The sequence below is a fragment of the Bison bison genome, unplaced genomic scaffold (assembly GCF_000754665.1).
Source record: "Bison bison bison isolate TAMUID 2011002044 unplaced genomic scaffold, Bison_UMD1.0 scf7180017864462, whole genome shotgun sequence".
Classification (NCBI taxonomy): domain Eukaryota; kingdom Metazoa; phylum Chordata; class Mammalia; order Artiodactyla; family Bovidae; genus Bison; species Bison bison.
The window spans coordinates 6,551,300-6,576,877 of record NW_011495024.1 but is presented as its reverse complement, the minus strand read 5'-3'; the positions used below and the strand labels follow the sequence as shown (position 1 = coordinate 6,576,877).

The following is a 25,578-nucleotide window of genomic DNA, read 5'->3' as shown; positions in this document are numbered from 1 at the left end:
ACATTAGTTTTTTCTGACTTAACATCACTATGTATGACAGACTGTCACTCCCACATCTCTCCAGATGACTCAATTCTGTTTCTTTTTATGGCTGAGTAATATTCCATTGTACCACCTATTCTTTCAAATGTCGATGGACACTTAGGTTATTGCTGTGTTCTGAGTATTGTACATAGTACTGCAGTGAACACTGTGTCTTTCTGAATTATGGTTTTCTAAGGGTCTATGCCCTGTTGTGGGATTGCTGGGTCAAATGGTAGTTCTTTTACTTTTTTAAAGAACCTCCATACTGTTCTCCATAGTGGCTGTATCAGTTTACAGTCCTGCCAAAACTGCAAGAGGGTTCTGTTTTCTCCACACTTATTTGTAGACTTTATGATAATGGTCTGACCCATATGAGGTGATACGTCACTGCAGTTTTGATTTCTCTTTCTCTAATAATTAGTGATGTTGAGCATATTTTCATGTGCCTCTTGGCCATCTGTATGTCTTCTTTGGCACGTGTGTGTGTGCTCAGTCATCTCCAACTCTTTGCGACCACATGGATTACAGCCCACAGGTTTCTCTGTCCATGGGATTTTCCAGGCAAGCATACGGAAGCAGGTTGCCATTTTTTCCTCCAGGGGAATCTTCACAACCCAGGGATTGAACCTGTATCTCTTTGCATTGGCAGGCAGATTCCTTACCATTGCACCACTTTTGGGGAAGCCCATGTCTTCTTTGGAGAAAAGTCTATTTAGGTCCTCTGCCCATGTTTTGATTAGGTTGTTTGTTTTATACTGAGCTGCATGAGCTGTTCATAAAGTTTGGAGATGAATCCTTTGTCAGTTCCTTCATTTGCAAATATTTTCTCCCATTCTGAGGGTTATCTTTTCTTGTTTATAATTTCCATAAAATTCAATTTGGTCACACTTGTTTTACTTTCTAATGAAAGTAGGAGGTTGGTAAAAAAAAAATCTTGATGTGGTTTATGTCAGAAACTATTGTACCTATGTTTTCCTCTTAAGAGTTTTATAACACCTAAACTTACATTTAGGCCTTTAATCCATTTCTAGTTTACTTTTGTGTATGGTGTTAGGGAGTTCATTCTTTTACATGTATCTGTCTAGTTTAAAAAAATAAATAAACCACTTATTTAAGAGATTGTCTTTTCTCCATTGAATGTTCCTACCTCCTCTGTCCTAAATTCAGTGACCACAAGTGCACAGGTTTATCTCTGGGCTTTCAATCCTGTTTCATTTATATTTGTTCTATGATGCCATTATGGTCTTGATTGCTGTTGCTTTGTAGTATAGTCTGAAGTCAGAGAGCCTCATTTCTCCAGCTCCATTTTTCTTAAGGTTGCTTTGGCTATTTGAGGTATTTTGTGTTTCCATACAAATTTTAAAATTTGTTGTTCTAGTTCTGTGAAAACTTCAAGTGGTAATTTGATAGGCATTGTGTTGAATCTTTAGATTGCTTTGGGTAATATAGTCATTTTGATAATACTGATTCTTCCAATCCAAGAATATGGTATAATCTCTCCATCTATTTGTGTCATCTTTGATTTCTTTCATCAGTTTTTTAAATGGTTTTCCGAGTCTAGGTCTTTTGCTTCCTTGAGTGAGTGAGTGAAGTTGCTCACTCATGTCTGACTCTTTGTGACCCCATGGACTGTCCATGGACAGGCTCCTCAGTCCATGGAATTTTCCAGGCAAAGAGTACTGGAGTGGGTTGCCATTTACTTCTCCAGGGGATCTTCCTGACCCAGGGATTGAACCTGGGTCATCCGCATTGTAGGCAGACACTTTACCATCTGAGCCACTGGGGAAGCCCTTTCCTTCCTTATAGAGCTGTATTCCTACATAGTTTATTCTTTTCTGGGGATGATAAATTGTATTATTTCCATAATTTTGCTTTCTGATCTTTCATTCTTATTGTATAGGAGAGCAGATTTCTTTGCATTAATTTTGTACCCTGCAACTTTACCAAACTCATTGATTAGCTCTGGTAATTTTCTGGTAGCATGTTGAAGATTTTCTACATATAGTATGTCATCTGGAAAAAGTGACAGTTTTACTTTTTTTCCAATTTGGATTCCATTTCTTTCTTTATTTGATTGCCTTGGCTAGGATGTCTAAAATCATGTTGAATAAGAGTGGTGAGAGTGGATATCCTTACATCCTTATTGTGTACTTCCTTGTCTTCTTTCTGATATTAGAGGAAATATTTTCAGTATCTCACCATTGAGAATCATGTTTGTTCTAGGTTGGTTGTGTTTATGGCCTTTACTATGCTGAGGTAGTTTCCCTTTTTGCCCACTTTCTGGCGAGCTTTTTTTTTTTTTTAAATCATAAACACTGTTGAATTTTGTTAAAAGCTTTTACTTAATCTATTTAATTTTTTAATACAGTGTAGCACATTGATTTGTGTGTTTTGTGACAAGTTCTTGCAATCCTGAGATAAATCCCACTTGATCATGGTGTGTGATCCTTTGAATGTGTTGTTGGATTCTGTTTGCCAATATTTTGCTGAATAATTTTTTATCTGTGTTAATCAGTGATATTTTTATATCTGTTCATCAGTGTCATTGATGTCATTTTCTTTTTTTTGTGTTTTTTTTTTTGCCTGATTTTGGTATCAGAGTGATGTCAGCCTTGTAGAATGAATTTGGTAATGTGCCTCCCTCTGCAATTTTCAGAAAGACTTTGTGAATAAGTATTAACTCTTCTCTAAATGTTTGCTAGAATTTGCCTGTGAAACCATCTTTTCCTGGACTTTTGTGTGTTGGAAGACTTTTAAACTATACTTTCAATTTCATTACTTGTGATTGGTCTGTTTCCCAATCTGGGAAAATCCTAACCTGGTTCAGTCATAAAAGGTTATACCTTTCCAAGAATTTGTCCATTTCGTCCAGATTGTTGATTTTATTGGCATATAGTTGCTTGTAATAGTCTCTTATGATCCTTTGCATTTTTGCAGTGTCAGTAGTTATTAATCCTTTTTCATTTCTGATTTTCTTGATTTGAATCCTCCCCTTCCTTTTTTTTTTTTCCCCTAGATCAGTATGGCTAAAGGTTTATCAGTTTTGTCTTCTCAAATATTCAACTTTTATTGTTCTTTGCTATTGTTTTCTTCATTTCTGTTTCATTTCTGCTATGAACTTTCTTTCCTTCTACTGACTTTGGGTTTTGCTCTTCTCTAGTTGCTCTAGGTGTGAAGTTAGATTGAGATTTTTGTTTCTTGACATGAGATGGAATTATTATAAACTTCTGTCTTAGAACTTTTTTTGCTCCATCACTTAGGTTTTGTATCATCGAGTTTTTATTGTAATTTGTGTATTTTTTATTTCCTCTTTGATTTCTTTGGTAATCTCTTGGTTATTTAGCAATGCAGTGTTCAGCCTCCATGTTTGTGTTTTTTTAGTTTTCCTGTAACTTGATTTCTAATCCCATAGCATTGTGGTCGGAAAAACTGCTTGATAAAATTTCAATTTTCTTAAATTTTCTGGGGCTTGATTTGGGACAGAAGATGTGATTTTATTCTGGAGAATGTTTCATGTGCACTTGAGAAGAAAGTGTATTCTGCCACTTTCAAGTGGTGTATTGTGTAATATAAATTAAATCTATCTGGTCTGTTGTGTCAGTTAAAACTGTATTATTTTGTCTGGATGATCTGTCCATTGGTGTAAGTGGGGTGTTAAAGTCTCCCACTACTGCGTTACTGCCAATTTCCCCTTTTATGGCTGTTAGCATTTACTTTATGTATTGAGATGCTCCTAATTGTTGTATCTTTCTTGGATTGCTCCCTTGATCACTGTGTAATGTATTTACTTATAACATTCTTTAAAGTCTGTTCCATCTGATATGAGTATTGCTATGCCTGCTTTCTTTTTGATTCAGGTTTAAATGGAATATCTTTTTAAATCCTCTTTCAATCTGTATGTGTCCCTAGGTCTACAGAGGGTCTCTTGTAGATGGCATATATACAGGTCTATATTTACATTCATAGGGTTTCTCCCCTGTGTGTGTTCTGTGATATGCAATGAGTTTTGACTTTTCACAGAATATTTTCCACATTCATTACATTCATAAGGTTTCTGTCTTACATGAGTTCTCTGATAAACAATTAGAGCTGACTGCTGACGGAAATTTTTTCCACATTCAGTGTATTCATAGGGCTTCTCACCTGTATGAGTTCTCAAATGTTTAGTGAGAGTTGACTTCTCAGAGAAAGATTTCCCACATTCACTACATTCGTAAGGTTTTTCTTCTGTGTGAGTTCTTTGATGTTTAATTAGGTCTGATTTTCTTAGGAAGGCCTTCTCACATTCATAACATTCATAGGGCTTCTCCCCTGTGTGTGTCTTCTGATGTACAGTAAGGACTGACTTAAATGAGAAGGCCTTCTGACATTCATGACATTGATATGGTTTCTCCCCTGTGTGTGTTCTATGGTGTTGGGTGAGGGTTGACTTTTCACTGAAGGATTTTCCACATTCTTGACATTCATAAGGTTTCTCCCCTGTATGAATTCTCTGATGTTTAATGAGATCTGAATTCTTGTAGAAACTTTTCCCACATTCATGACATTCATAGGATTTCTCCCCTGTGTGGGTTCTCTGATGTTTTGTGTGGGCTGATTTCTGCTTGAATGTTTTTCCACATTCATAGGGTTTTTCTCCTGTGTGTATGCTCTGTTGTGCACCAAAGACTATGGTTCCACATTCATTATATTTAATTATATTGTCAATTGAGTGGGTCGTCTGAATTGGAGTCAGGTCTGCCTTTTGGCTTGAAGGGTCAACACTATGTTCAAAGAGAATGGAGTCCTCAAAGAAATTTTCTCCACATTCATTAAATTCATAGTGATTCTCTTTTGGATGTGTTCTTTGAGCAATGAGAGGTGAAATATCACAGGTTTTTCTGTATTCAGTGTATTCACAGGTGTTTTGTCCTGTGTAAGGTTTCTTAAGTTTAACAAAGAGTGAATTCACATGGAAAGCTTTCCTACATTCATTGTATTCAAAAGGTTGCTCCAAAATTTGAATTTTTTGATGCTGAACAGTCTTCATTAAGACAGAGGCCATTCTCATTTTTATTATATTCATAAGACTTCTCTCCATAATGAATTCTTTCATGCTTGTCATCATGGGACCATTTTCTACCTTTGTTAAAGTCAAACTTCTTTCTGCTGTTGTTAATTAATTCTGAAATAGAGGGACAAGAAAGATTAGTTCACAAGGATATTTAGAGGAAACAGTATTAGGTTTGGGGTAGTTGGTCATTTTAGGTCCTAATCTCTTCATGCCTAGAGTATGACAACAGTGTATACATCCAATTTCATCTCTTTTTCAATTCTACCCAGGAGCAACAAGTCCATATTCTAAAAGCACTAATTCATAAAGGAACAGTACTAAAACCCATGCAATTCTGTTTCTAGCTCTGATTCATGATGAATAAAAATATGCAACAAAAGAGCACGTCAGTGAACCACTCTTGCCACAGGATCAGACTCACAGCTCTATTCTAGTTAGTGTGTGTGTGCTCATGTGCACGCTCAGTCGTGAAAAACTTTTTGCAACCCCATGGACTATAGCCCACCAGGCTCCTCTGTCCATGGAATTTTCTGCAAGAATACTGGAGCAGGTTGCCATTTCCTCCACTGGGGGATTGTTATGTTCTCTTTATTATAATACATCAGAGTTACTCATCAGGGGACCTCTCCTGACCATCAAACCCTGTTTCAATCCCTTCTGGCTTTTCCCCCAAATAAATCTCAATCCTGCTTTCACATACATGTTTCAACATCTCTGTATACCATGAAAACGATAAAATTCTAAACCTGGTCCTAAAATTTCATTATCTTTAACCTTACGATTTTTTTGGTTATGTGTACCTGTTTTTACTCCTCTGCTATCTATAATCCTATATGAGTGAGTGATAGTTACTCAGTCATGCCTGACTTTTTGCAACCCCCTGACTGTAGCCTGCCAGGCTCCTCTGTCCATGGAATTCTCCTGGCAAGGTTACTGGAGTGGGTTGCCATTTTCTTCTCCAATAATTCTCTATATTCTTGAGTTTAATGTCCTAAGTGAAAACTCATTTATAATTTTACTTTATTGTAATACAGCTGATTTACAGTGCTGTGTTAGTTTCTGGTATACAGGAAAGTGACTCAGTTATACATATTCTTTTTCATCTTCATTTCCATTGTAGTTTATTACAGCATACTGAATATAGGACCTTGTTATTTATTCTACATATAACAGTTTCTATATGCTAAGTCAAAACTTCCAATGCATCCCTTCCCTATCCCTCTAGCCTTTGGCAGTCACAAGTATGTTCTCTGCGTCTGTTTCATAGATAAGCTTGTTGGTGTTGTATTTTAGATTCTGAACAAAAGTGGTATCATATGGTGTTTGTCTTCCTGACTTACTTAATATGATAATATCTGCTGCTGCTAATTCGCTTCAGTCGTGTCCGACTCTGTGCGACCCCATAGACGGCAGCCCACCAGGCTCCCCTGTCCTGGGATTCTCCAGGCAAGAACACTGGAGTGGGTTGCCATTTCCTTCTCCAATGCGTGAAAGTGAAAAGTGAAAGTGAAGTCGCTCAGTCGTGTCTGACTCTTAGCGACCCCATGGACTGCAGCCTACCAGGGTCCTCCATCCATGGGATTTTCCAGGCAAGAGTACTGGAGTGGGGTGCCATGATAATATCTAGGTCCATCCATATTCCTAAAAGTGGTTATTTCCCTTCTTTTTTATGGCTGAGTAATCTTTGGCCACCTCATGTGAGGAGCTGACTCATTGGAAACGACTCTGATGCTGGGAGGGATTGGGGGCAGGAGGAAAAGGGGATGACAGAGGAGATGGCTGGATGGCACCACTGACTCGATGGACGTGAGTTTGAGTGAACTCCAGGAGTTGGTGATGGACAGGGAGGCCTGGCGTGCTTCGATTCATGGGGTCCCAAAGAGTCGGACACAACTGAGCAACTGAACTGAACTGAATATTTCATTGTATATATGTATCACATCTTCATCCATTTCTCTGTTGATGGACATTCAGGTTGCTTCCATGTCTTGACTATTATAAATATTGCTGCAGTGAACACTGGGGTACCTGTTTCTTTTTGAATTACAGTTTTCTCTGAATACATGCTCAGGAGTGGGATTGCTGGATCATAGGGTAGTTTTATTTTTTAAGGAACGTCCATACTGTTCCCCATAGGGGCTGTATCAATGTATAGTTGCACCAGCAGTGTAGGAGGGTTCCCTTTTCTCCACTCCCTCTCCAGCATTTATTGTTTGTAGACTTTTTGATGGTAGCCATTCTTTGGTGTGAGGTAACACCTCATTGTAGTTTTGATTTGTATTTCCCTAATAATGAGCAATGTTGAGCATCTTTTCATGTGCCTATTGGCCATCTGGATATATTCTTTGGAGAGAGATCTATTTAGCTATTCAGCCAATTTTTTGTTGAGTTGTGTGAGATGTTTGTATACTTCGGAAAATAATTTTTGTTGGTTCTGAAGGGTTTAAGTATCATTGAGATAGTTTTTTAGCCATCATTTTACAAACATTGAATGAATATACATTTCTCCAGGTAAGCCCAGCTGTTTAACCCCATAAATTGCTTTTTCATCTACTGTCATCCACTCCTCACTGTTCCCCTAGTTCTGTCTTCTCTGTGTGTTCCAGCCCACCCACCTTTAGATGTATAGGTGTATGGGACTCTCTGGTGTCCTGTTGTGTTGGGCAGAGGAATTTGGTGGTTTACAGATTTTACTGCTTGTAGATTGAAGGCAAATAACAAAACAAATATCTCAACTATAACCATAGTGACATCACTCAAAAGGGTAATTTTTAAAAACAGCTTTGTGTTGTTTTGTGGATACTGCATCAGACTATATGGTATAAATTAGTTTGTCCTAAACCCTAGAGAAAGTCATCTCAATCAGGGAAAGAAGTTTTTGTGGGTGAAAATTTAGTGTTCATGCCTAGAATCTTACACTACCGGAGACAGAACAAGTTCCCGTGATGGATAATTTTTGCCTTTGGGGGCATTAAAAGGCTTAGGTTGTCAGGGAAGGTAGTATACAAAGGAGACCACATGACCAAGGTGGTCTTCAGATGGAGCTACTTTGGGAGATGCCTTTTGGAAAAGTAATCGAGTTTTCTAATGAGTTCCCATTGAAATCTGTTGCCTGACCCATTAGAAGCTGATAATGGGTCTCTAGCCTAATGCACCTGCTTTTGGGTGGATCACTTGGAATCTACCAGACAACTTGTAAAAAAAAAAAAAAAAAGACAAGCATAATCTGGGATTATGTTTATGTGTGTGAAAATCTGGCATTAATTTGTCCTTTAAGTGTGAGCCCTCTGATAACAGGGATAGTTATCAGAATGTTCAAATATTTGTGCAAGCCCCTGATACTGAAAGAAACCTCAGACATGCAGTCTGTAAGCAGTTTTCCTATAGTGTGGTTACTCCATTAGAAAGAGGTGTGAAATTTGTTCTTGAATTTAGCTGAAGAGATTCATGACCCTGCCTCAGCCTAGAAGGCATTTAAACCAGCTTCATTTGGCCAGAATTGTATGTATAGCAAAATGTGGCACTGACTTCATTGCAGTTCAAGGCACAATGTGGACAAAATACTAATGTATCCTGCTTCACCTGGGTACAGCTAGGCCAGGTAAAACCTTCATTTTAAAGGCTAAAACAAAATGAGAAATGGCTCATTATATAGAAAAATTGGACTGAAGTCACCTATGGAGAAGTAAAATGAGTGGCACTGTGGGATTCTACAAAATATAGTTTTACTTTGCTGCAGTTAGAACTTTGTGAGCGAATATTAACAAAATTTGGAACCTAAATTTTGGAGAGTAATTTATTACATATGGATAGAATGCTAGAGAGATTTCCATTTCAGTGGGGGTGCTGAAACCTGGGACCCTGATGCAATCTTGGGTATAAGGCTGGAGACAAAGTGTTCTTTTTTTTCTTCTTTTTCCCTGAAGAAATTTGTCTACCAAAAAGTTAAGAGAAAGATCTCCAAATCTTCTCTCTCGTCTCTTAGGAGAGGGAGCGCTACCTGTCCCTTCTACAGAACATTGCTCAGATTCATTGTCAGTGTTCTTCACCTGCAATACCAACTTTAGTAGGACTCCTGGCTTTTCTCTCATTGCACCAAGAGAGTAGGTACATCAGACCACACAGTTAGTAGTTCATATTAAGAAAATATAATTCATCATTATTCTGTTCCAGAAACTATATGTACTGTATTTATGATATTGACAAAAATAAATATCTACAATTTAACACTCTGAAAATCTCCACAACTTCAGACCCAAATGGTTTCAGTGGTGAAATTTTCCAAACACCAAAGAATTTATTGTAAAAATCATCATGAAACAATGTTCTCTTGACTCATCTTATGAAAATAAGTGTATATGCAAAACAGGAAACAAACTTACAGTTGCTTAAGGGGAGACTGAAGGGTGGAGGGACAAATTAGGGGTTTGGTTTAAGAGATACAAACTGTTATGTATAAAACAGATAAGCAACAAGGATATACTGTATAGCACAGAGAATTGTATGCATTGTCTTGTAATAACTTATAATGGAGTATAATTTGCAAAAATATTGAATTACTATGTTGTTCACCTGAAACTAATACTGTAAATCAACTAGTTAAAAAGTGTAGTACTATTTTTCAAATACTGAAAAATTCAAAATAAATCTTTTAAAACAAGTATGTTTCAAATATGTACCCCAACTATGTTTCAGTAACAGAATGGAGGGACAAGTTCTGGGATAGTCACAACGGAACACTGCAAAGCAATAAATTACTGATACACGGCATGAATGACACACACAGTGCTGATCCAAAGAAGGCAGACACATTATATAATATATACATAGTGCACGTAGATTTACATATAGTACATACTGTATGACTACAATTATCTGAAGTTAAAAACAGGCAAACTTGATCTATGCTAATAGAAGGGGGAACAATGTTACTGGGAAGACAACACCAGGGGGCCTTCTGGGGTGATTAAAAAATTGTTCCATATGTTCATCATGATTGACATATGGGTGTCTCTGTATAGACTATTTTATTTACTTGAATGCTTAAACATTTGCATTTAACTCAATATATAATTTATACCTTAAAAGATACCACCATTTTGACACTGGGAAGATATGCATGATTCAATGACACTGAATACTTGAGCCATGTTAATGTGCATTCCAAAGGTCCAAAGCCACAAAAACATGATTCCTGAAGACCCTTTCAACAGTCTTAATCTCTGAACTAACCCTTTGTGATCTTATTTTCTCCTAAACAGCACGGGGCTTATACTCCCACTGACTCTCCCACGTGGGACACTCTGACCTGAGCACTCTTCCTCCAATATCCATGGCTCCTATCCTTGCTCCAATTTGAGGATCACTTCTGGCTTAGGGATACAGTACCCTGTTAATGAGGATTATATGACTTGAAATAAATTGGACAGGGCCTTTGAAGGAACATGACAGTGTACTTCAAAGAATATACAATTAAAGAAGGCTCATTTAATCCTATTATGGGGCAGAGGTGGCTCCCCTGGTGGCTCAGAAAGTAAAGAATCAACCTGCAATGTGGGAGATCCGGGTTTGATTCCTGGGTTGGGATGATCCCCTGGAGAAGGGAATGGCAACCCATTCCAGTGTTCTTAACTGGAGAATTCCATGGACAGAGCCTGGGGGACTATTGTCCATGGGGTCACAAAGAGTTGGATATGACTTGGCGTGGGCAGAGGACAACACATTGTTTCTGGTACTCAAAAGGGATAAACTGACCTTGGTCTCTAAATCCCAAACCTAAGTATTATTTTAGTCTACAAAAATCCCACAAGTTTCTATAAGTAAGAAAGGACATGTACACTGGGAGTCTACGTGGGAAACAAGTGCTACCTACCCACTGAGATGCGGTGGCTGTAGTTCTCTAGCATCACATCCCTATACAGCATCCTCTGAGCTGGATCCAGGTGTTGCCACTCCTCCTGAGTGAAACCCAGTCACATCCCTGAATGACAATAATCCCTAGAAAACCACACTTTGGCTCAATCTCCAGGAGTGAGAATCAGGTGATTGATGTGGGGGAAGAAAAAGAATTTAAAGACTAATTCTTACCATTTTCCTGTAAAAATGTTAACAAAGGATCTTTACTTTGTAGCTTACACTTTGGAGTTAAAATGTGTATAGTATTACACTTTGTGATTAAACAAAAGAAACCACAGTAGAGATACCGTTGGCAAATTGGTGTATTACTTAATGGAAAAATATCCTCATGCCTTTATATGACTGAAATTGTCCTAGTTTTTGAGAATTCCAAGTTGAATAATTTAGTCTTCCTGGTCTCAACTTATTCTCATAAGGAAACATATCAAGACATACCTACCATATAACTTAAAGGATTCATATCACAAATACATGCAATGCAGACAGAGATCATAAAGAGATGCTATGCAAGTCCATGTGAGAGTGTCAGCACCCTGGATTTCACTAAGCAGATAACACTTTCAGTGCTTATATAGAAATAGCAGTTTCTTTGCAAATATATGGCAAAACTGCTGGAAAAGAAAATGTGTAGCAAGCCAATGGACTGCACAGCAGGACAGAAGAGCAAGTCTGAAGCTGTGATGAGATGAAGGCTGTAGAAGCAGGGGGAGAGGGTTTGGGGGAAGGAAACCAGGGACTATATTTGGCTTAAATTCTGTTAGTGATCTCCAGATATTTCATCACTCAACCTAATCCATAAAATTCTTGAGCAACCGCTAGTTTTATTTCTCTATAAATTAAATATTATCAATTCACATACAAGAACTTAATTCTGTTCTTACTTTTCAGATAAAAATCTAAACAAACAAGCTAGTACTTTCTTCCTGTGTCCTAAAGAATAGACAGTATGTGACATACACACAGTTATCTTGCACACTCCCTTGGGGCACAGCCTCCCTCTCTCCCCTACCTCTACTCACCCCAGGTCATTGCTGTGAATAGCAGGAAGCCAATGGTGAAATGGAACACACAATTCAGTACCACTTAAACTAACTGTTGCTGAGGAAGCAGTGATCCCAAAGTAGGGTGGAGACTGCACTGGAGGCACTGTTGGAGCTGGATCGCCTATAGTAAGGAGGCAGCAGCAGCAGAGAGGCTAAACAGACAGCTTGGTGAACAGAGGGAGAGAGGAAGAGTTACTCTCAGAGGGTCGGCATGATCTATGTTAGAGGTTCTGGAAGCCTCTTGTCAAGTCTGGGGAAACAAAAGGAAGAGCAGGGTAGACATACAGTGAAATGAAACAGACATAGAGTACACCAAATAAACACAACAAAAAAGTGGAATATCAACTGGAAGTTTGGATAGATGATTCTGGAAAAGATGAGAGAGCTCTAGTATTAAAAAAAACTTGGGTGAAAATAGCAACTCCATGTCACTGGGGTCACCAGAGTGAATCAGATGGTCACAGAGGAGATAAGAAAGAAAGAAATGCCAGCACAGAATATGAAGGAATACCAATATTTGAGTGGCTGATAGAAAAAAGAAAAATAGGCTATGAAAGCCAAGAAGAAATTTTTTGAAATGTAAGAAAAGAACCAAATGACAGGAGAATAGGAAATAATAAGTAACAGTTTCACAAGTAGCACAGTTTCACAAATAACTGACACTTCCAATTAAAGATGGCAGACTTAAAACACATCTACTTCTGAAGCCGCTGATGCCTCCAGCAATATAAGTAGAAGAAACAATAAAAATAAATGTGCAAATAACAGAATGTACTGGAAGACAATTTTATTCAACTTCTAGATTATATAAGCAGATAGTATTAGACAGAGAGAAACTACAAGCATGGTACCTACAATTTATATAAGCACAGACGTGGAAGCTTCCGACCACAGCCAGTGACCACCAAGCTCTAAGCCCTCCAACCAGGGCTAAGGGTCAGCATAGGTGGTGAGACGAATGGCAAAATAACTGACAGTTGACTGCTAGGGCATTTTAGTGTCCCCCTTACTCTGTGGAGATCCAGCAGTTAGTGAAGACCAAAGTTGAAAAGCAGCCATTCTATGAAGTTGGACACTTAAAGCTCTCTCTATATAGTTGGCCCTCCATATGTACAGGGTCCACATCCACAGATTAAACCAACCACGAACTGAGAATATTTGGGGGAAAAAACTAGAAAGTTCCAAAAGGCAAAACTGAATTTGTCACACACCAGGAACTATTTACAACTACATACTATTTAAATAGTATTTACATCATATTTGGCATTATAAGTAATCTAGAGACAATTTAAAAGTATATGAGAGGATCTATCACAAAGGAGGCAAGAATATATAATGGGGGAATGACAGCTTCAATAAATCATGCTGGGAAAACTGGATTACATGCTCACACCATAAAAAGTAAAACTCAAAATGGATTAAAGACTTAAATGTAAGGCCTGAAACCATAAAACTTCTAGAAAACATAGGCAGGGAACTTCCTTGGTAGTCCTGTGGTTAGGACTCTGTGCTTCCATGGCAGGGGGCCTGGGTTCAAACCCTGGTCAGGGAACTAAGATTCCACAAGCCATGTCCAAAAACAAAAAGCTAATAACCCCTGACCCCCTAAGACCTATGGGCACTACCTTCTCTTTAACATTAGTCTTAGCACCATCGCCAGGCTGACCATCGGCAACAAGAAGAACCAAGAGATACGGGGCATCAAATGTTGACTCTCACTGGAGAAGCCCAGTTGTCTATGAAGCCTCTATTGCAAGATGGTGTCTCCTCTTTTCTTTGAACAGGGAAAGTAAGCAGGAAGCCCAATTTTGGAGAGCTTAGCTATTTTTATTCTTGGTTTTCTGTTGCCTTCCTTCTACAAGTATATTAGAGAACCACTGGAGACAGAAAACTATGAGGTGTTGCTTTTCAGAAATGACTATGAAAGCTGTTATCACTGCTATACCCTTAAGAGCCTCAGCTCTATGCTTTTTGAAATTTTAGGGAGAATGAGCCTATAATTTCAAGATACCTTAAATAGCAAAATTTGAACCACGTCTTCCAAGTGTCATTCTTCATAAATCTATTTAGAATCAAGCTTAAAAATCACCACCAGCAAATCATTTTCGTAGCCTACATGGCAACTGAATATTCTTCTATTTAATTTTTCAGCACTGCTTTGTTATAAGACATAGGTTGCAAAATATAATAAGCTATTTGTATTGTAAGCTGAAAAGAATGAGAATCATAGAGTAGATCTGCAGCAATCTCTTCTGAGGATGGCAAGAAAAATAGACATTTCAACTGCGCCTTTAGATTCGCAGTCAGGTTGATGGAAACAAATAGCCCCAGGTCATTCACCTTAAAATCTAAATAAAGAAACAGTCGGCCAACCAGAGGTGTAGAATTGGTATAGAATTTAAAGGCTCAAGAGACAGTTTTCTATGACAGTTAACCTGGGCTATCCTCTAATGCACATTAATGAAGTCTCCTTTATGTACCGTTGGGAAGGTCCCCTGGAGGAAGAAATGGCAACCCACTCCAGTATTTTTGCCTAGAGAATCCCATGGACAGAGGAGCCTGGTGGGCTACAGTCCATGGGGTCGCAAAAAGTCGGACACAATTGAGCGACTAATACTTTAGCAATGTTTTGGACATTCTACTTAAATAAGGGAAACAAAACCAAAAACTACCAGGTAGGGACTAGATGAGACTAAAAAGCATTTGTACATTGAAGAAAACTATCAACAAAATGAAAAGGCGGCCTAATGAATGGGAAAAGACATTTGTAAATAAATATACAATAAGGGGTTAATATCCAGTGTATATAAAGAGCTCATACAGCTTGACATAAAAAAAAAAAACAGTTAAAAATGGGCAGGGACTTGAACAGACATTTTTCTAAAGAAAACATACAGATGGCCAGTAGAAACATAAAACAATTCCTGGCTACCAAGTGGCAGCGGTTGGGGAGGGAGGAATTAGATGAAGGTAGATAAAATGTAAAAACTTTCAGTTATAAATAAGTACTATGGATTAAGTACAGCTAATAAAGATAATTTACACTGCTACATGTTATTAAATGAAAGTTGAGAGCAGACAATCCTGAGTTCTCATCAAAAGGAAAAATTTTTTTTTTTCTATTCCTTTAGTGTTGTATCCATGAGACGATGGATATTCACTCAGCTTACTGTGGTAATCATTTCATGATGTAAGTCAAATCATTATATTGTACACCTTAAACGTAGGTGCTATATGTCAATCACATCTCAGTAAAACTGGGAAAAATTTAAAAGTACATGGCATGATGTGAGTAGGTTATATGCAAATATTACACTATTTTATGTGTGGAACTTGTGCATCTGCAGATTTGGTATCTTTTTTTTTAAAATTTAATTTTATTTTTAAACTTTACATAATTGTATTAGTTTTGCCAAATATCAAAATGAATCCATCACAGGTATACATGTGCTCCCCATCCTGAACCCTCCTCCCTCCTCCCTCCCCATACCGTCCCTCTGGGTCGTCCCCGTGCACTAGCCCCAAGCATCCAGTATCGTGCATTGAACCTGGACTGGCATCTCGTTTCATACGTGATATTTTACATGTTTCAATGCCATTCTCCCAAATCTTCCCACCCTCTCCCTCTCCCACAGAGTCCATAAGATTGTTCCATACATCAGTGTCTCTTTTGCTGTCTTGTACACAGGGTTATTGTTATCATCTTTCTAAATTCCATATATATGCATTAGTATACTGTATTTATGTTTTTCCTTCTGGCTTACTTCACTCTGTATAATAGGCTCCAGTTTCATCCACCTCATTAGAACTGATTCAAATGAATTCTTTTTAATGGCTGAATAATACTCCATTGTGTATATGTACCACAGCTTTCTTATCCATTCATCTGCTGATGGGCATCTAGGTTGCTTCCATGTCCTGGCTATTATAAACAGTGCTGTGATGAACATTGGGGTACACGTGTCTCTTTCCCTTCTGGTTTCCTCAGTGTGTATGCCCAGCAGTGGGATTGCTGGATCATAAGGCAGTTCTATTTCCAGTTTTTTAAGGAATCTCCACACTGTTCTCCATAGTGGCTGTACTAGTTTGCATTCCCACCAACAGTGTAAGAGGGTTCCCTTTTCTCCACACCCTCTCCAACATTTATTATTTGTAGACTTTTGGATCGCAGCCATTCTGACTGGTGTGAAATGGTACCTCATAGTGGTCTTGATTTGCATTTCTCTGATAATGAGTGATGCTGAGCATCTTTTCATGTGTTTGTTAGCCATCTGTATGTCTTCTTTGGAGAAATGTCTACTTAGTTCTTTGGCCCATTTTTTGATTGGGTCATTTATTTTTCTGGAGTTGAGCTGTAGGAGTTGCTTGTATATTTTTGAGATTAGTTGTTTGTCAGTTGCTTCATTTGCTATTATTTTCTCCCATTCTGAAGGCTGTCTTTTCACCTTGCTGATAGTTTCCTTTGATGTGCAGAAGCTTTTAAGGTTAATTAGGTCCCATTTGTTTATTTTTGCTTTTATTTCCGCTATTCTGGGAGGTGGGTCATAGAGGATCCTGCTGTGATGTATGTCAGAGAGTGTTTTGCCTGTGTTCTCCTCTAGGAGTTTTATGGTTTCTGGTCTTACGTTTAGATCTTTAATCCATTTTGAGTTTATTTTTGTGTATGGTGTTAGAAAGTGTTCTAGTTTCATTCTTTTACAAGTGATTGACCAGTTTTCCCAGCACCACTTGTTAAAGAGATTGTCTTTAATCCATTGTATATTCTTGCCTCCTTTGTCAAAGATAAGGTGTCCATATGTGCGTGGATTTATCTCTGGGCTTTCTCAGATTTGGTATCTTTGGGAGGTATCTAGAACCAACCCCCAGCAGATACCAAGGGATGAGCATATATGGACAATATGGACAATTCCGCCCAAAGCTAACTAAGAAATAAAACTCTTCAAACTTCAGTCCTCCATAATGTTGTGGTTCAGTTGCTAAGTCATGTCTGACTCTTTCTGACCCTGTGGACTGCAGCACGCCAGGCTCCCCTGTCCTACACTATCTCCTGGAGTTTGCTCAAATTCATGTCCATTGAGTCGGTGATGCCATTCAACCATATCACCCTGTGCTCCCACCCCCACCTTGCCTTCAATCTTTCCCAGCATCAGGGTCTTTTTTCAGTGAGTCGGGGATTTGCATCAGGTAGCCAAAGTATTGGAGCTTCAGCTTATTCCAGTTAATATTCAGAGTTGATTTCCTTCAGGATTGACTGGTTTGATCTCCTTGCAGTCCAAGGGACTCTCAAGAGTCTCCAGCACCACAATTCAAAAGCATCAATTCTTCATCCCTCACCCTTCTTTATGGCCCACATCTCACATCCATATATTACCACTGGAAAAACCATAGCTTTGACTGTATGGATTTTTGTCAGCAAAGTGATATCTCTGCTTTTTAATATGCTGTCTAGGTTTATCATAGCTTTCCTTCCAAGAAGTACACAGTTTTTTATTTTTGTGGTTATAGTCACTGTCCATAGTGAGTCTGAGTGAACTCCGGGAGACAGTGATGGACAGGGAGGCCTGGCGTGCTGCGATTCATGGGGTCGCAAAGAGTCGGACACGACTGAGTGACTGAACTGAACTGAACTGATAGTGATTTTGGAGCCCAAGAAAATAAAATCTGTTACTGTTTCCACCTTTTCCTCTTCTATTTGCCATGAGGTGATGGGACTGGATGCCATGATCTTAGTTTTTTGAATGTTGAGTTTCAAGCCAGCTTTTTAACTCTCCTTTACCACCCTTACTGAGAGGCTCCTGAGTTCCTCTTCACTCTCTGTCATTAGAGTGGTAACATGGATGTACCTAGAGAGTACCATGCTAAGTGAAACAAATGAGAGAAGAACATGGATGTACCAAGTGGGTGCCAAGTGAAATAAACAATACAGAGAAAGACAAATAATGTATGATTTCACTTGTATCTTGAATCCAAACAAATATATGAACAGATATAACCAGACAGAAACAGAGTCATTAAAAAGAACAAACCAACAGACCTTAGTGCTCTGATTCTAGGACATATCACCCTCCATTTCAGGAACTGAAGGGGGACCTCTTGCTTGCCTGCCTGGCCTGAAGGAAAGTCCTCTGTGTCTATCCCTAGCCATTACCTACAGAACCTTGTGGTAAGAAACATCCACATCTACATCCTTAACTATCCATTTACTTTGCCATAGTTACCGAAGCTAATCCAACTAGATCTTCATAGAGAAATATGAAAAGAAAATGATGACATCAAACAAGTAGGGAGAACCAAAGCGTTAAAAGTAAGCCATCAGAATGAACAGAATGATTAAAGAGTAAGGGAGGGGGGAAGTACAAAAATAAGGGTAAGTAGTGAAATATTCTCAGAGAAGGCAATGGCATCCCACTCCAGTACTCTTGCATGGAAAATCCCATGGGGCAGAGGAGCTTGGTAGGCTGCAGTCCATGGGGTCGCGAAGAGTCGGACACGAGTGAGCGACTTCACTTTCACTTTTCACTTTCATGCATTGGAGAAGGAAATGACAACCCACTCCAGTATTCTTGCCTGGAAAATCCCATGGGCGGAGGAGCCTGGTGGGCTGCAGTCCATGAGGTCGCGAAGAGTCAGACACGACTGAGCGACTTCACTTTCACGCATTGGAGAAGGAAATTGCAACCCACTCCAGTGTTCTTGCCTGGAGAATCCCAGGGATGGGGGAGCCTGGTGGGCTGCCGTCTATGGGGTTGCACAGAGTCAGACACGACTGAAGCGACTTAGCAGCAGCAGCAGCAGTGAAATATTCTAAACAAAATCCTCAAAGAGGGACTTCTCTGGTGATCCAGGGGTTAGGACTCAGTGCTTTCACTGCCGTGGATGAGTTCAATCCCTGGTTAGGGAACTACTATCCCACAAACTATGTGGCATGGCCAAAAAAAGGATATGAAAAGATATTCAAAAGAATATTGCTTCCACATAAAGTGAGAACAGTTGTTTGTAAGAATCCATCAGAGAGAAAAGAGAGTACTTGGAAATGTTCATATTTGCTTAAACTGTGGAAACATAAGATAAATGCTCTCAAAAGGCTACTAGAAAACGAACTTGACAAAGAATACAAAATTGTCTCTCAAAATAAAAATCAGAAAATAATGAGTTTATAAAATGTGAATGAATTCAGAGATAAATACCACTCTAAAAGAAATCCTAGGACAGACCACATAGGATAAAGGAAAGAAGAAAAGAAATAACAGCACATATGCCCAAAGAGATAGATGCATCTTCAGATTTAAAAGACCCACTGAATACAAAGGATGGTTTCTGGAAAAAAATAAAAATGTGTATGTAGCTCCACCTGATGAAATTTCTGAAATACAATTAAAAATCCTTAAACTTCTATGAAAGTAAACAAGTAATGACTGACTGCAAAGAAATGAGAATCAAACTGATACCTGATTCATCCTCAGCAGAAATCAGTAACAGAGGAAAGGAAGAGAGAGAGATGCTTACAATTTTCTGAAGACAGTAACTCTTTTTTTCCTGCCAAGAATTATATAGCCAGCCAAAAAGCCATTCATACAACAAAGAAAAACAAGTATATAATAAAATTAAAAACCATACATCCCTGAGCCTGTTTTATAGAATTATTCCAGAGTATACACTATCGAAACAGCAGAATCCAAGAAAGAGAAACATGACACGAGGTAAGTGAGAATATAAGAGATCAGCATTAAATAGTTTCCAGTAAAGCCAGAGAAGACAGTTATCGGGGTTATAAATGGAAGGGAAGTGGTTCTGTTTTCTGAACAGGTGGCATAAGACTGTCAACATCTTGAGAAGTACATGTACCCAAAGCATCCCTCCATAATGACCATGGACAGTGCTGCAGGCTGAGGACTCAGGCTGAGCTGCCCTGAAACAAGAGAAGTGGCACTGTTCCACCAATGAACAAAGAATTTTATATAAAGAGAAGTGCTGAAACAGGCAACCTAAAACGAGATGATAAAACCTGCAATAAAAGACAAAACAAGTCCACTGTCATTTATTGCAGTGGGCTCAAACCCAGGTAAAAAGTCTCAACCATTTTCAGTGTTCCATTGAATAAATCATTCCATCTACCTTCCACATATAACCCTTTGTTGACTATCATTCATTGCCTCTAAAATGACATAAAAAGAGCACTGGAATTATATGACCTAATAAAAGGATGGTACCTTCAGGGCCTCACACATGGTCATTCTTCAATTACAGCTCTTCTACAGGTCAAGAGCTACTGTTCTCACAAATTACTTTTGATATTGCAACAACAAAATAACCTGAATACTTCAAGCAAGTCTAACTTATTAGCATTCCATTTTTTAAGAATAGAAAAAGTATTAATATTCAACATGTAAATAAACCATTAAAATGATTTCTATAAAACATGAGATGGCGGGGGGAGAGAGTAAAACCTGCTGGAAAAATCACATCTTGTTCATAGTTTTGAAATATATACAAATATCAAATTATGTTATATGTCTGAAATTAACATAATATTGCAAATCAAAAAGAATTCAGTCCAGGCAGAAAACCAGTAGGCATTGTTCAAAAACATTTTAAGACCAAAGAAAAACCCATAGCTACCTGGGCAAAAGATTACTTACAGACATACAATAGGTTACCTAAAGCCTGGGGAAAAATGTTGGGGATAGAGTTTCTTTTTTGGGATATTAACCAAAAATACTTGTGTACACTAGGGAATTTAGAAAGTCATACACATACCCAGGATAGGTTGCATTCCTAAGAAAGACCTCAGAAGACCTAAGCTTGTATGTTGTAGTTGATCTCTACATGCAGTGCAAGCAGGATACTGTCGAGAGCCACGTTAGGCATTACTGACAAAATGGAGGCATGGCCCCAACTCCCTCTCTTTGTCCCGCAGGCACGGACTCGGGATGAAGGAGTTAGGCCTTGTGATTCTGACTTGTTTTTTCCTCTCCTCGGCTGAGTTGACTGAAAAGAATATTAAGGTGCTTATCATTCTTGAGAGGAGCATGAGAAGGCACAAAGCCTTCTGCAGCTGTGCTCAGAGAATAATTCATAAAGTTAATCATTGACATTTGTTCAAGGACTTTTACAAAAGAGTGTTCCAGGATGAGTACATAGGCCGCAGCTTGAGGCCATGGGAGGGATTGCTATCTGAAGCCTATTTGTGAGGAAAGTGTTTATGGCAAAGGAGTTTGCTGAATTTAGGGCTTAGGAATAATTAAAATAGTTAGAAGCTAAAGATTTAAGGAATGTTGTAATGTTAGCATATTCTACTATAGTGTACAGAGATTAGGAACTTTAGAGATATTAATAGCTAGAAGCCCTTTTTAAGAAATAGTGAGCTTAAGATACTAGGGGCAAACAGGACTTAGAAAGATAAGAAATATGCTGAGGTTTGTATGCAGCCCAGACTTAAGCATGAGTTACAATGTAATCACGAGTTAAAGTAAACACTATTCTGAGAGAACCACTGGAGCAGAAACTCTGTTTGAAGGGCAACAATGATTTATGGAGACAATAAATCTGGGTGAAGGCAAATTGAAAATGTCAAACTCTGACCTAATGCTTTTGTTAAAGTATAAAAAGAATCTTAAGCTTGAAATAAAGTTATGCAGTCCAAGAAAAATGAGAGGCTGCATCATGACTCGCCGACACCACCCATCTCTTCAGGTTGATTCCCTGGCTGCTGGAGCTGGACTCTGGCAGGATACGAAGGCTAGAGCAACTGAACATGGGCGTGCTAAGTCCTAAAGAATAACTCTAGCTCTGTGTCAATTTGCAAAGACTGGGAAAGGTGGTTGCTTGGGAGGTTTTGGTTGTTTTTTTTTTCTTCCCAGCTTTCAAGGAACAGTCTGTCAAAACACTAACTGAACACAAGCTAAAAGAACAGAAAATTCAGTGACCACAGACGATAAAGAGACACGTGTACCCCAGTGTTCATCGCAGCACTGTTTATAATAGCCAGGACATGGAAGCAACCTAGATGTCCATCAGCAGATGAATGGATAAGAAAGCTGTGGTACATATACACAATGGAGTATTACTCAGCCATTAAAAAATACATTTGAATCAGTTCTAATGAGGTGGATGAAACTGGAGCCTATTATACAGAGTGAAGTAAGCCAGAAAGAAAAACACCAATACAGTATACTAACGCATATATATGGAATTTAGAAAGATGGTAACAATAACCCTGTATACGAGACAGCAAAAGAGACACTGATGTATAGAACAGTCTTTTGGACTCTAAGGGAGAGGGAGAGGGTGGGATGACTTGGGAGAATGGCATTGAAACATGTATAATATCATATATGAAATGAGTTGCCAGCCCAGGTTCGATGCACAATACTGGATGCTTGGGGCTGGTGCGCTGGGATGACCCAGAGGGATGGTATGGGGAGGGAGGAGGGAGGAGGGTTCAGGATGGGGAACACATGTATACCTATGGCAGATTCATTTTGATATATGGCAAAACCAATACAATATTGTAAAGTTAAAAAATAAAATAAAACATAAAAAAAGAAATACCTTGCAAAAACAAAAGCAGATTGAAATTCATATGGGTAACTATAGCCTTCAACAATCAAAAACAGAAAAATCTGGAAAAGAGCAAGAAAGTAATTTCTAAAATTACAATGTTACTTTTCAACAACAACAAAATCACAAAGCATACAAAGAAACAAAAAAGTATGGCCCAATCAAAGGAAAAATGTAAACTGACAGAAAGGTTCTTGAGGAAGACCAGACACTGAACTTCCTAAACAAAGACTTTACTCAAAAAGCTAAAACAGAGATAGGAGTCAAGATGGTGGAGCAGGACACGGAGTTCATTTCTCCCTACAAATATATCAGGAATACATCTACAAGTGGGACAATTCTCCCAGAACACCTGCTGAACAGTAACAGGGATCCTCAGACACCTGTAAGGGCAAGATTAATCCTCAGGTAACCAGGTAGGACCAAAGAAAGAAAATGAAAAGTGGCAATGGATGGGACCTATGCCCCTAAGCAGGAGAGGAGGTTCCCACACCCAAGGAAGCTCCCTCACTGGGGGTAGGGGGATCAGTTGGTATAAAAAGGGGGGCTTCAGGGGTTTGGAGGAGAGTGTAGCACCTTTTTGTGGCAGGCAGGACAGAGTGAGATCTATACAGGTGGTCTGTGCCACAGCTTTGCATGCTCCAGGCAGAGACATGTGTCTGCCAGTGTGATGGGGGCTGGATGCTGAACAGGGTGTTTGGAGAGCAGACCCAGAAAGAGGACTGGTATTGCCTTCGAGGAGGCTGCCTGAGAATGGGCATGAGGAGCACCTTAACTGGGAATGCTCACGGAAGAAGCCTGGGCTGCCACAGAAGTGAAGCAGAATTGTTCAGTGACACGCAGAGAGAGGAGTCACCACTGTAGCCTCTGTCCCCACATGCTGGTTGCTTGCACTATGGGCACTAGGGGGGGCACCTGCTGGAGTGGGCTGGTGTGGCCCTGGTTGCCACCTCTGGCCCCTCCCACTTGGTGGGCAAGTGTGCCACAGTTAGTCATTGCCTCTGCCCGCTCCTGCCTGGGAGGGCCCACGCACCCTTGATCCCTTCCCACCTGCGAGGGCTTCATGTGCTCTGGGATAACCCTGGGAGGAGACGCCGATAGGTAGTGCACATGAAGACGGAAGATAAAACCACAACTGAACCCCAGGGGCTGTGCAGCTAAGGAAGAAGATCTGAAATCTCTCCTCCAGGCTGGCTGCATGAACAAACGATTTACTCCCCCGAACCAACTTTGTAGACATGGCACCTACATAACATCTAAACATATACAACAGCTCTCGCAAATGAGATGGGTCTAGCTATAGCAGCTGGGGGCTCTGGGGGCTCTAACACGTGGGGGATGGGCCGGGCTGAGCTGTCCCCATAACACAGTGGGTCCAGATGCATGATTACTGCAATCCTGGGACCTGACCTCAGTGAATCCAGGCTGGTGACCTGATGAAAACAATTGGCCTGAGAGAAGCCAGAGCCAACTGCTAGAACACCTACAGTTAAGGTCAGGCTGTGAGCAGTGCCAGAAACAGTATAATCTGTGAGTATGGACAGTGGGTGACATAACAGAGCGTGCTTGCAGATGAATAGCTCCACAACAGGAATATTCAGTGGCTTCTCCCCCAGTGGGAGTGCTCCAGTACCACCGCAGATCAGAAACACAGCTGAAAAACAGATGTACTCCAACAGCTAGGGAGGGCAGTGACACCACAGAGCAAAGGAGAGGCTCCGCTCAATATCCAGGTAAGGCTGTGGTCACCACAACATCACTCACAGCTCTTAAGGTGATAAGCATAAGCTGAAGAGCAAGGTGGCACACATTCAAACTAAAAACAGCCCTTGGACCAAAAAATGTTAAAACCCACACAGGCTACACAGAGACATTCCCACGTTAAAAACAGCCCTCCAAGACAGTATGAGGGTTTGATATTGGGAGGAAGATCTCCAGAGCATGTAGCCTTGAATCCCAGTGGGGCTTCAACTGGGCATGCAGGAGCTCCACAGGGCTGGGGGAAACATAGACTACATGCTTGGAAGGTGCAGTTAAGGTCTTGTGCAGTGTGACCCAGCTCAAAGCAGTACTTCCAAAGGAACCTGGGCTAGACCTACCTAGTGGTCTTGGAGGGTCTCCTGGGAAGGTGGGGATTGGCTGTAGCTCACCATGGGGGAAAGAATACTAGTAGTGAAGGCCCCAGGGAACTGTGGTGTGAGTACTCATCTAGGTCCCCATTCTGGCACCAAGATCTGATCCTACCCAACAACCTGAAGGCTCCAGTGCTGTAAAGTCTCAGGCTAAACATTCAAAAGCAGAGACATTACTTTGTCAACAAAGGTCCGTCTAGTCAAGGCTGTGGTTTTTCCTGTGGTCATGTATGGATGTGAGAGTTGGACTGTGAAGAAGGCTGAGCACCGAAGAATTGATGCTTTTGAACTGTGGTGTTGGAGAAGACTCTTGAGAGTCCCTTGGGCTGCAAGGAGATCCAACCAGTCCATTCTGAAGGAGATCAGCCCTGGGATTTCTTTGGAGGGAATGATGCTGAAGCTGAAACTCCAGTGCTTTGGCCACCTCATGCAAAGAGCTGACTCACTGGAAGACTCTGATGCTTGGAGGGATTGGGGGCAAGAGGAGAAGGGGACGACAGAGGATGAGATGGCTGGATGGCATCCCTGACTCGATGGACATGACTTTGAGTGAACTCCGGGAGTTGGTGATGGACAAGGAGGCCTGGCGTGCTGCGATTCATGGGGTTGCAAAGGGTCGGACACGACTGAGTGACTGAACTAAACTGAAACAAACCAACAAGACAGGAGCAGGGCCCCACCCACCAGCATACAGACTGCCTAAAGTCATACTGTGCTCACAGCCACCTCACAAGCAAACCCTTTGATACAGCTTTGTGTACTAGAGGAACTACACCCAGCTCCATCCCACAGAGAGCACTCACCAGTCTCTCTGACAAGGAAGCCTGCACAAGTCCCTAGACCAACCTCA

At 40.0% G+C, this 25,578-nt stretch overlaps 1 protein-coding gene across 1 annotated transcript; it reads right to left on the bottom strand.

The window, feature by feature from the left end:
* Positions 1 to 2,587: 2,587 nt before the first annotated feature.
* ZNF37A (zinc finger protein 37A) lies at positions 2,588 to 23,981 on the bottom strand. The gene is given in 8 exon segments (XM_010860137.1): positions 2,588 to 4,048; positions 4,051 to 5,045; positions 5,047 to 5,188; positions 8,101 to 8,121; positions 10,392 to 10,466; positions 10,950 to 11,047; positions 11,049 to 11,074; positions 23,865 to 23,981. Coding segments are annotated over 8 exon segments (1,587 nt in total). The 3' UTR covers positions 2,588 to 3,935.
* Between the last annotated feature and the right edge of the window lie 1,597 nt (positions 23,982 to 25,578).